This window comes from Saccoglossus kowalevskii, chromosome 3, assembly GCF_978046115.1.
Source record: "Saccoglossus kowalevskii chromosome 3, keSacKowa6.1, whole genome shotgun sequence".
NCBI lineage: Eukaryota > Metazoa > Hemichordata > Enteropneusta > Harrimaniidae > Saccoglossus > Saccoglossus kowalevskii.
In genome coordinates this window covers 19,619,232-19,632,393 of record NC_140643.1, presented here as the reverse complement: position 1 = coordinate 19,632,393, position 13,162 = coordinate 19,619,232, and the positions used below count along the sequence as shown (strand labels likewise).

Sequence of the window (13,162 nt, the reverse complement as noted above, 5' to 3'; positions counted from 1 at the left end):
AGCACATATCTACCAATCCAACTGTATTTTTGAGCAATTGAACATCCATATCTTAGTAAAATATCTTGGTAAAATGCGTTATAGCTGTACATTTGATTGTAGTATTTAATCTTAGTAACTATTCAATATTCAAAACAGCAATTTAGCTTGACATTCCTTAGTAAATATGTCTTGTGTACCCTATGTTATCCTATAATGTTGTGTTGACAATCAGTTTTAATATTGAATGAATAGTATGTTACTAACAGTGCATGTTAATACAAATATGAATTCACAACACGTACAACTGCTCCCCCTTAAGAATTTTGAAATATAGACCCTCAGAAACGCTATTTCCGGCATTTTGAGGTACAAGTTTTGCTGACACAAAAGGTTTCAACTTGATTTAGTAGGGGAGACGCCCCCCCCCCTCTGTCCCCCTGTGCCGCCGACCTTTTTTATGTTTCGCCTAAAGCCACACCGACTTAATTGTATGGATGACATCCACGCGCGCATTAGTTTTCGCCTTTTCTTAAAAAAAAAAAAAAAATCTCCGACGACGAGTCTCTACAGATCGGTTTTCTGTCCGGAACGTGCCGACTCATATTGTCGCAAAGCGCCGGCTTGTCGTAAAACTCTTTTTGGACTATCTAAAAACGTGCCAATTTTGTCGTAAATGATCTTCTGCACATGCGTATTGCGTTGCCAGGAATACGTGAGCATAACAGTTTAGAGGAAAAACTGAGGGATTGTTGTAGACTGGTACGCAATTGACGTCGGCCAGGGAGATATGACGTTTACACAGCTATACGAGAGATTGGTTAAAGCTAACCCCTACTGTGTAGAGAGGAGCAAGCAAGGACATTTCTGTATCATTGCAATGTTTTGTTAGTTATTGTCATAAAGTAGTGATATGTACATTCCGCCTTTCCGCCTTGACTTGTACTGAAAATGATGTCCATGTTGTACCTTGCATGCAGTGTTTTTTTACATTGTTTTTTGTACATTTTTTTTGTACTTCATCATGACTACATGTACTAGAGCTTGTCTGAAATGGTTATACCTGTGACAGTAATACAGTACGAGATGTGTATATCAACATGTGCCTCCTACAAATAAAGACTTCTTGTTGTTCTTTGATACATTGTGTTCTGTGGTCCAATTCATAATAGCAGCTCCGTAGTCCTGTGCTTTTAGCAGGATTTTTTTTTTTTGGCAGGATTTTTTTCTTTCGCCCTCTCGCATTAGTTTTGGGGTCTCCAGAGGATGTCATCCATACAATTAAATCAGTGTGGCCTAAGATAGGTTTTGAACTTGGGTCTACCGGTTTGACGCGAGAACCACTATTCTACCAGTGACCGGTCGGAATTAGTAAGCACTTATATGACGCACAGATTATGGGTCTCACTATACAAAAGGCACGTAACCACGGAAATAGTTTGTAATGATGTGGAATAATATAATATTATATTTGTATTCTCATCTATTCGATGTCTTACTGTGTTGAGTGTCCCGTGGTACCAGCAAACTTAAGCGTTCATGTGACTACTGAATAAAAATACCTGCATCTCATCTTCATATCCATTGAATCGTAAAGTGTGTGTAATACGGTAACATTTTACTCATATTATGTGATATTAGTTACTGTAATAAATACTTATGTATTCGTAACAATAATAAATTAGGCAAATCTGGAATAACTTCAACCTTTAAAACATTGAAACATTCGTTTTATTGATATAATAACTGCTAATAACAGTGCAAAAACGAATAAATATGAATCATTTAACAAAAAATATAACCGTAATCACATTTTGTTATGCGAAAGTGTTTGAGATAAGCGAAGAGAGGGTAGATCAACAAATTTTCAAACGCGTTGGCTATAAAAATTCAAATATTTAAAACAATAAGAGGTAGTCACTAAACCATGTACTTTCACACTCAAGCAAGAGAACAGACATGTTGGTGAAATACCCTTGCACTGTGAGTGTTTTTTGTTTGCAGTCTTTAAAATACCAGTTTTTTTTTCACAAATAAAAAAACACAAAAAACAAAGAACTGCAGACCTCTTATCTTCATATTTTCAAGTGGGCATCCAAGTTTCCAAATACAAAAATACACATAATATTTCTATTTATTTTATTTTATCTTATTTTATAATATTTTCACTGAATTCTTCAAAATAAATTTACCATTTACAGATTAATTTGTTGTACACTATTTAATCTTAATATTTTATAATCCATATCCTTATATTTGAATCTGTTTCAAGAAATTTGAAAACAAATATTTTAGAAGCATAACAATACAACGACTAGATTTGGTGTCACAGTTTGCTCCCAATTCATACTGGAATATTGTCAGCAATAATTAATAAAGCTTGTTCAAAATACCATTTATTCCCGACATCATACTCAGTGGCTAGTTCTCAGGATCTACAACAGTAAAAAATAAATAGAAATCATTTTGATGCCATGTTTTTAGACGACACCGCCATATCGCACAGATATGCAACACCCACATATAAAATTTTGATTTGGACCATATCATTTCAAGCTGCAGGTTGTCTAAACAATGACTCAACAAACAATAAACACATCTTCCACCAACCACCAAACATTTTAGTCATAAGTGAACAACCAAGAAAGCAACAAATATCAGGCTGCATCCTGAAAACAACGAGATAGCACATTACAACCTGTCATTACAAACATGAAATCCTCCACCCCTCCCAGTATACACCCGACAACATTAATGGTTTCTACACTCATTTGCATCTATGTATAGCTTAACCAATAGATGCGCCTGACTCATCAAACTTTTGACCAACCACTCATTCTAATTATTGTTGAGTGAGGGCGCTATTTATTAATGAGAGGAATGTTTTAAAAGAATTAAACAGATACAATATACATATATATTGGTTTGCTCGACTGATCGAACATACCATTGAATGATCTATGTTAAAATGTAATTATTGAAAAAAATGCTAATTCCTCGTTTGCAATTGTCTCGTATTAATATATATATATATATATATATATATATATATATATATATATATATATATATATATATATTCGTAATGATTAAAAATCTGCAGTGATTACTCACAAACATTGAGCAAAAGAGGGCATATAATTCGTGCGTTAGTATTTTAATATAGTTTCTGACGAACTATAAATTGTTTCATGTAACGGGACGCTCTAAATAAAATACCCGTGACACAGAACTTAAATATTGATCAGTAAGCGTGAATGCTAACTTGTGACTGTTGTATGTATATATATTATATTTAGAAAATTAAAACACACGAAAAGGAGAATAACTTGTGGAATACAATTCATTTGTGTACTAACGTGTGTTGCAGCAAAATTCCCCGATAAATCAAATTTGGGTTGATTGATACTGTATTATCTGTGGCGAAACCAAAAAAAAAAAAAAAAAACTCAGTTACGTGGATATAGTATGCCTGCAACCAAAACAAACGTCAAATTGCATGTACAAAGACTTGAATAGAGCGCCACCAAGAGTATGTACCTTGGCATAGACTCACTCAGATTTGTATAGAGTGGGAGTATTTTTCATGTGTGATATGGTTTATTGTTGGCTTCTCTCAAGTTTCAAATTATTATGCAAGTAATAAAATGAAATCTTCTTTTGAAAAACCATAAGCCTATATGCGCTTACCCATTATATAAAGTGTGTTAAGTAGTATGCATGTTATTTGAGGACAACTCGAACGGTATAATCTGTTCCCAGTTATACTTATTAATGCCTCGCGTGACCAAAAATAGAATATTCAAGTATTGTTTAATGACCTGCGTAAGTGATGAAGAGTTGACATTATACACGTTCAAATAATGTACGTTAGTTTCAATAATAAGCATTTTAGTCTAATAACTAATCCCCATCACTCGCTGCAGTGAAAGGACAACAATGACTTCAGTTCAATATTTGATTTTCAGATGTCTTAGTATTACCAGTCAGCTGAGGTAAAACATACTGACTGTGTTTTCTCGTCTAATGCTAAGCCTGAGATGATAACGAAAGTAGTTGTTATAAAATAAAATAAAAGACCAACTTCAATGTTTATGTTTGTGAAAAATAATAGTTTACAATCACCTCCCCCACATAGCCGTGCTGATAATTTTCATTATTTTTACATGTCGTACCAAAATATTGCTATAACTATACGCCATTTGAATGAGGAATGTTTGGTAGATGATTGAAATTATTATCAATAACGAGACTCGATACGAAAGATGACAGGAGTTTACATAACGTGAATACATATCGTGAATCATTGTCTACGTGTATTTGTTCACATTACATTATAACAGTCTCTGTGTCTATACAGACAAATTCAATCCATGGACACATCCATGCCAGCGCAATAAGGACCGCAACTGATATGACATACTGTCTGTAAATATTATAATATTTGGAATATGCACGTAACCGAGTTAAAGAGGGGTTAGTTTTCATTAAGACGAAATAATGATAATGTATTCACAGTCAGTTTGCATATCCAGTACCAGCCTACCTACGTATGCAATAAATGCTTACTCTAAGATGTAACCATGGTGACCGATTGACAGTTTGCTAGTCGCCGATTCGGTGTAATGTGGTACATCAAGACGTGATCTGAGCTGCACTCAGTCTCTTCTTTAGCGCTTAGTCATCCTACTAGCTGACAGTGTTTTGTTTGTTGCAAGTAGGAGATAGAATCCATTAGATGAAACAGCAAAGTCTGCGGCGTTTTAATGCAATTTTCGAGACCGCCTGTCAAGCGAACAAGGAACGTATGGACAAAACCGCACGACTACTTCAAAGTCGACTTGTTCAACCAGTCGCATAGTTCCAGTTGAATACCTACGAGGATAAATAAGACGTCATTACATTATACTGGCTTATATCACACAGGCACCACACCTGATCAGCTAATACGTTTACAGTAGTAATTTACTCACCCATTCAGGATATAAACAGCACATCAAGGTACTTGCGTGTGTATCGTTCGGCTTTTCATTGGAAAGAAATAGTCATGGCATTTAATGCATCGAGTGCAGTAAATGGTAATGAAACCAATTACGAAATCATGGATAACCCGTGCTTGCATTTAGGAAATGGTCAGTTCTATCTTGGGAGTGTTATATCGACACTGGGTATAATTGGTAATGCTGCTTTTATGTTTGTTGTTCTTCGCGTACCCTCCATGAGAACCGTGACCAATGCTTATCTGGTCAATCTCGCTGTTGCTGATTTGCTACATTTAAGCACGCATCTGTTCATGTGGGTATGCATACTATACGATCCAGAAAAATGTCGACTGGATATGTTGTACTGTTATTTACTGCTACCATCGCGCGTCAGTCAATATGTGTCTATGTTTACCGTGACTATGCTGAGCGTCGAACGTTATCTAGCTATGTGTAAACCGCTGGTGTACCGCAATGGGGTTATTCACAAGAAACGATTTGTCCAAATGGTAATCGTTGCGATCTGGGCATTATCAACGATTTTAGTTATTGGCACATTCATTTCGTGTACGGATGACACTATAATGGAAACTGTGCAAATTGTTGACGGAGTTTTGTTTTTGATATGTGTGGGTTTGCTCATGGCAACAGTTTTGACGATCTACGTAGTAATTATCAAACAAGTTCGACAGTCCTCGAATTCTGTAAAGAGTCACGAGAAACAGATTATCCGTGTATGTCTCGTCACTGCGCTGGTGTACTTTGTGTGCACTATTCCTTCCGTATTTGGGTCAATTTTTTTGTTGATGTCAATCTTATCTTCGCAACAGATATGTCGCGTGAAGCTGACCGTGAATATGAGTACTATATTTCTGGAGGTGAATTCCGCTGTCAATCCATTGATATACAATGCCCTCAGTTCCAACTACAGGAAGGCGTTCGGCAGAGCCTTTGGTTTTATATCAGCGCGCCACAACCAAAGAAGTGGCACACTAACGGGCAGTACGCGATTAAATGATGGCAATGATACAAGACGGAGGAAACGACACAATTCTGCTTATACGTCGTGCACGGCTACGACTGTGTGAATGTGTGAACTTCATGAATGACTCTTACAAAATATGCGAAAAGGTGTGTTAAACAAAGGAAAGTATTTAAATATGTCGTTATTTCCATGTATAGGTTTTGGTGAATAGTATTTATAACATCATTATCAGAATTAACAACTACAAGTAACACTTTGATATGATAGTGAGTCGAAAGTGATATATTCATATCAACGTGTAAATATCATATTTGACTTAAACCACGCGTGCGCATATATATCTGCCCTACCGCGTTCATCGGAACAGAATACTGCATTTGTTCGGAAGCTTGTTGACTGTAATTTAATGTAATAGAACGAAAAGCAGATGGTATCTAGTGTCACCAATGTAAAACGTTCACAAAAACCTCAACTATACCTTTTTAAATTATCCCAAAATGCAATCTGGTTTTTAATTGTAATCTAATCACAGGATGTTACACTGTTTAAAGTGCTCCATTTAGCTATTTTTATGACTAACACAATTTTTGCAATTATATCACAACATTTCTGCATTCATACCTGTACAGTATTTGTTACAGCGATAGTTTCTAGAGGGATGGTATGTAGGTGTGAATCGTTCTATGAATATCTCACTGGGGTCCACTCCGGTTTCGATGGAACTGCGTACATGAGCATTTCGCGATTTGTGTGATGATTATCTAATACCTTATTAATACCTCTCCATAAAAACTGTTTAATTGTTAAACACAATATATCTGTTATCAGATATAATACTCTTCGCACTGTGTCAAATAGGGAATCTTTCAAGCTGAAGTGATAATATAAGACAATTAGTTCATGCTTTTTAACAGCATTCTATTCCCATTCATGCTTTATCTCATGTATTGACCTGAAATCATTGTATACAGTCTCTAGTGTGCTATTTCAGACCAAATCTAAATTAAATATATTAAATTCATTATTGGGTGTTTCATTCGCTGTTTTACTAATGTGAATTACATTAATGTAGTAAGTACAATTCTATTATGTTGATAACCTACCGCTTAAATGCCATATGTTGAATTCCTAACATGCAGTTATATGTATGATTAGTATTCTATAGTTCAAATGTAGGACATGCTTAAAATGTTTTACTTTTCTAATGTATTTCTAAAAGTATTTTAGTTTCTTTCATAGACATATTTACCTATCAATGTATTAGCCCAATGTCTGACATTTGAAAGGTTTAAATTTGTATTACGTATATTGACCAAATTTATTTTATTCCTCTGTTAAAACGTTTAACGTAATATAGTAACGACTGTTTGGTAAATATTTCCCTAATCGCATTGCATACGCTCACAATCCATTTTAATAATCTGTTCCAGTTCAGTCTAGTCTATTCGCGTGTATATTTAGATCACCAGACAGAGAATACGTCTTGTATAGCAATGTATGATAAAACATACAATCATTGATGAAGCGACACATTTTTTTTTCAATTTATCACTTAATAGGAAAAGGTTATGCTATTAATCTTACAGACACAAATCATTGTAGTTCATGGATTACACTTTGTTTCGTCAATGACGTCCGATGGTAGTTGTTAGTACAGTGATGCGATAAGATGGATTGTGTTTCATTCCAGTCTTGTCATGTTTACACTATGCTGCCTTGAACAGATCTGGGTCACCAGCCGAGAATTGTTTATGTTTGATGGTAAAATCAGTCTGTATTACTTAGGCGTATATTTTATGTTTTGTGATCAGGATGAAGTTTTGCTGATTTTTTTTATTTTACAGATTTCAAGCACGTATACAAATATTTGTCTGAAATGAAGAGTAACAATGACTAGTCTATGTATTTTGTAGGTATCATCATTTAGCATACAATACTATGTAATTTATTGTTGTTAGTTAAACAGGAACATGTTGAAAATAGATTAATACTGTGATTTATTGAATAAAGTTGATTGATATATACTGAGAGAGACGTCTGGCGTGTCGAGGTTTTGAACCGATTGTGATTGTACGATACTAAACATGATGGCAAGATTAATTATGTTCGTTACGTAAATTTGTACTGTGCTGTGTGATGCATATTTCCCATTCCCCGTGCCTAAATGTCGCCTGACACATTATGTTCCGCAATGCCATGACTGATGTCTAGTTGCTGATTTCATGGCAGGTCAAATTATATTTATATAGAATACTAACATTCTATTACAATAATCCTCGTGACATCGGATCTTATTTATTAAGTGCTCATGCTGGGGATTTGGAGGAGTCACGAATATATGGGTCGAAATAGCAAGGTCGTGATTAAACGTGCTCGATATCATGGGATTGTCGTGAAATAAACGTTCTATCATATATATTTTCATGATGTCTATGTGCGACGGAGAAAATTCAGATAATTTTGCAGCAGACATTTTTAAAAAGTAGATGCCGCGCCAGATGCGTGCACCGAAAGTGTACGGAGAACGATACACAGTCAAAACGAACCCTATGTCGACGTTTGTAGATAACGTTAAATTCTAAACAAATAATACAATTTAGTTGATAAAAAGTGATAATGACATGTAAGATTATACATCTGTCACCATAACGTCATAAAATACAGCGTGCCGTAAATTTGCGGTATAGCACTGGGTATTTACATACTACCATATTAGGAACGATTACGTGTTTAGCGTCCTCTACTAATAATAAAAGACAGTGCACGTTCGCATCGACCTCCGCTGCACGGTCGATACGATACTTCCGATTCACTGTATTCTTACATACTTTACAGTATCCTCGTAATAACCTTATTATTATACATCTTTTCCTCCTAGGGATATTATTATTCTAATAAATATTTGGAAAATAATTGTTCACGCACTTCGATATGGATTTTGAATATTCATGTGCGAGTAATGGAATGTGGTGATGATGTAATGCTCTAACGTAACGTTCCAAATTTAAATTTCCAATCTCCGGTGAGCTACTATGTGTTTTGTTCAACTTCAGACTTCACGTCATATGTACGATTATGTACAGTATAATGTCACATAGTTTATAATTTCATGTCAAATACATGGCATCTCTCGCTTTGCCCTGAATTTTATCAATATTATAGTATATCTTGTTTGAATGAATGATGATGAATTTCAGACGGTACGCATGCGCAAACTCATTAATTATTGAATGCAAAACCTTTAGCTAGTCTAGTCAACAGTAATTATCAACGACAGCCCTAGGAGGTGTACAAGCTAGGACACATGGGAATATTTGTACAAAGAGGAAATTTAATTAGCTCCACATGTTGAGCCCGTAGCATATTGTAATGTACTTATACTTTCAAAAGGCGGTGATTAACCCAATTGGTGCATCCATTTGGAAATTGATACTCATCACCCGCAATATTTAGAGATAATGTCATCCGCATATTCGTTATTGATTCCTAGCAACGTATCACACATGTTACATTTCATAAGTAATAAAGACATTAAATATTTAACATAGTTTTTATATATGGTTAACTGCATTGTCATTGAAATCTATCAACAAATTGTTCTGTGTGTGTGGCTAGATTACTGTTTCTAATCTCCGAGACATTGAGTTCAAGAGCGCTGGGTATTAACTTTTAGTTCAGGATGAAAAATACATTGTTGTAAATGACATGATATTTTCTGCCAAAGATGGCTTCTAACTAAATGACATGCTGCTTGATGAATAATTTGGCTTAATATTTAAAGAATAATATAATGTTCACCCTGGTGGCTCATAAATGAACGAAAACACACTTTGTATTCACACACACACACATGCACAATACAGTGTGCAGCGGTCATTTCAACATATCACGTATACAAAAAATATACAAACTTGGAACTCATTGGAATTTAGTCTGCTGTGAAGTATTTTTTAATTTCTTGCATATTTCAACACATTTAACTGGCATTCGTCGACATCGGTAAAACGGGCCACCGTGCTTTTTGTAAGCTATGTTTATTATGCGTTGGGCGTCGGTACAGAGTGTTTCTCGCGAAGTTGGGATTGGCCAGGCGACGATTTGCGTTTGTCGTTATGGCGGAAATGACATTTTTCATGTAAACTAAGAACAACAAATTATTTTTCATATAGCTCAGAGTTATTCATTTTCAGTTTTGACTTTATTCGTTTTCATACCCATAATTTTCCTTATTATCAAATGCGCGTTTCTTTATTTGTTTTTCCGAACTCATTGTATTCCTATGCATGGTACGGGGCCTTGATGCTCAATAATGCAATACATTATCGCGAATAATCTGTGGCAAATTCGCTGGTATTGACAATGCTATAATATAATACGTTTTATATAAGAACGTTTTATATTAGTAGTAATAATGCCAAAGTATTCCTTCTTTTTGTTTATAGTTTGCATAATTTCAATTTTGTGAACACTGTATCAATATTTTTATTTAATTTTGTATTTATTACTGAAGAGAATTAAACGCAAATACGCTTCAACATGCTTTATGTATGGTAGTGGAACTGAAAAACAAGCGATATGTAATTAATTGTTTTTACAGAAAGACAAGACAAGACATATTTGGATCCCCTGTAATTCAATGACAGTCGGTATATAGTGGACATATATAAATACACGTATTTCTAATGTAACATTTCTACTAATTGGTAAATGTTTTTTGCGTTGTTCGCACTGACGTAATTATGTTGTTATTGTATCTGCGTAAATGAAATATACACAGATACAAACCATGAATTTTTATGACGCCGCAATTTCTCTGCTGCAGACAACTATCTTTAAATTGCTCACCCGAGCACAGAAATTATCACGCTTCTATGTACTTTGATAAATATAGACCTACTTACAGTGAATAATCAGTTACTTGAAAAATCCAAAATGAGTGATAACAATGTGATTACCAACAGCTTTAGTTGATTGCATTTACGAAGAGATCATGTCCTCATTTAACTTTCCGTTATAAAAATAAGTCTAAAATGCTTGTATGCTAGCTTTAAATACGGAATGATCACAGCACTTTAATTTCTTAAATTCTGCTCATACTTATATTAGTTAGTTAGTTTGTGTCATCCAGGTAAATGTCGTTATCCAGTCTTAAATTTTCGTATCCCTGCAGTACAAAACGCTACCGGCGTACGATTTGTACTTCTCAGCGTATTGTTCAAACACGCATAACATATTAATTTGCATCGTAGATACTGTCAAATTTATAAATTAGTGACATTTGTAAATCATATATACGCCATAGTTATGCGACAAAGCTTAATATTATTTGTATAATCCTATCGGACTTTTCTCAGATAATACGGCGGGGATTACGTACTGGACCACTTATGGAGTGAGTTATTCTGCAAATATTCTAAAGCTAACATATATCGCTAACACATATTATATTAACACACGAAACCTATACAAATAACTTTTTCAAATATTTGTAACTTATCATCTGATAGACTGCATTGAGTGTTGGAATTGGGACGTAAACTTTTTATATAAGGAAGCGTGCGAAACATGTTGCAACACGTAAAATGATCACTTCCTGTGGATTGTTAAAATAATAGCATAATAATCATCTGTATAAATATTATCTCTTCGAATTATTGAACATGATTATGTTCAGCGTGAAAAATATAAATCGTTAATTATTTCCAGCGGGACAGTTGAACAAGGCCAACACTCTGTGATCGTTTTCTTAATTAGTAATTGATTCTTTACGGTATAAACAATTTTAACTGCTGTGGTATGCATCTGTGCATCTACACTCCAGGCGATCCAATCCGCCCTGACATAAAAATCAAGACACCATAGTACTGCACACAAAAACACATACATTTCATTATATTATATCAAATAAGTGTTCAACCAATTGACCCGTTAATCAATGTATTTATTTTACAATCATACAGTTGTGGTCATGGCAAGAGTACGGTGTGGATTGTCCTATTGCAGTGTTCTTCAAATGATGGAGATGCAGTTATAATAAAATTCTTCACTCAGTGATTACCAACAAAGGGTAATGCCAATTATCGTGGTATGTCGTGTGATTATTATTATTAGTGTACTGTCAGCGCTGTTTGACTTCACTATTAATTCCTGTTGATATATTTCACGAGTGTGCGAAGAATAGGGTCTGTTCCATCTCCTTGGAAGAAGCTATGAACTATATGATCTCTTGGTGAACAAACTAATATAAACATACTTAACATTTGTAGCGTAAATACTGATTTGTCATTATGAATTTAGTTATTCATTGAAACAGTCACAAGATCATAATTAATGTACAGGAACGCCAAGTTTGATACAATATAATTAAATAATAATACATTTTCACAACAGAATGCCACAGATTAGAGTAGCTACATTTTTTAACCATCAAAAATAAGAAGTAAAATCCGATCAAAAACACATTTGACGATTAATAACACTGAACTGAAAAAGATCACGACATTTTTTTCATAAAAAAAAGATTCCCCAGGACAAATAAGTTAACGTGCATTTCCATATAAAAACCTGTCTGTGCGTGTTTTGGGGAGAAATTGTCGCATGTTAAGTGAGTCAATATTAAATCAGATAGTACTAAGTTGGTCACAGTGCAAGTTTAAAATTTCACATATATTTGTCATATCAATCCCTCAAAATAGGGTCAAATTAGATTAACCAATCGATGCACTCCAGTGTAACAACTGAGCTACCATGTACGATGACAGATCTCTTCTAAATACCATAGAATAGGAAAGTCAGTCCCGTGTCAAGTTTGAATTCATTCATGTAATGACATAATGTGGCCAATTTTTCAATTATCAACAAAACCGCTAAGGCTGTTTCGTGTTTTCGTGCTATTTGTGTGAGTGAAAGTCGCCATTTTGTTTATCTGATTAAGACAACGAATTACGTGCTCGCACGGAATTGTAGCCGGTCGTCACATGGTCTTAAGTATCAGCCACAATGACGATTCCCGCTAAATGGTTTGCATTGAGTTATTGACCATAATTCACATTTCGTTAATGAAAAAGGTGACTTATATCGTTAAATTAATCACCGTACCATTTATTACGGCATCTGTATTGTTACATAATGCCTTGATTTATGTTCTCGCCAGGAGGCCGTGTACCACCCTTGTGTAGCATCAGTCAAAATATCAGGACGTGCATGTCAGGTAACA

The 13,162-nt window shown here is 34.7% G+C and overlaps 1 protein-coding gene across 1 annotated transcript; it reads left to right on the top strand.

Annotated features, from left to right (window-relative positions):
• The first annotated feature begins 5,026 nt into the window (after window positions 1-5,026).
• LOC102802480 (somatostatin receptor type 2-like) lies at window positions 5,027-6,049 on the top strand. Its single transcript, XM_006819126.2, has one exon. It carries the CDS (start codon window positions 5,027-5,029, stop codon window positions 6,047-6,049), a length of 1,023 nt encoding a protein of 340 aa, XP_006819189.2.
• The last annotated feature ends 7,113 nt before the right edge of the window (window positions 6,050-13,162 follow it).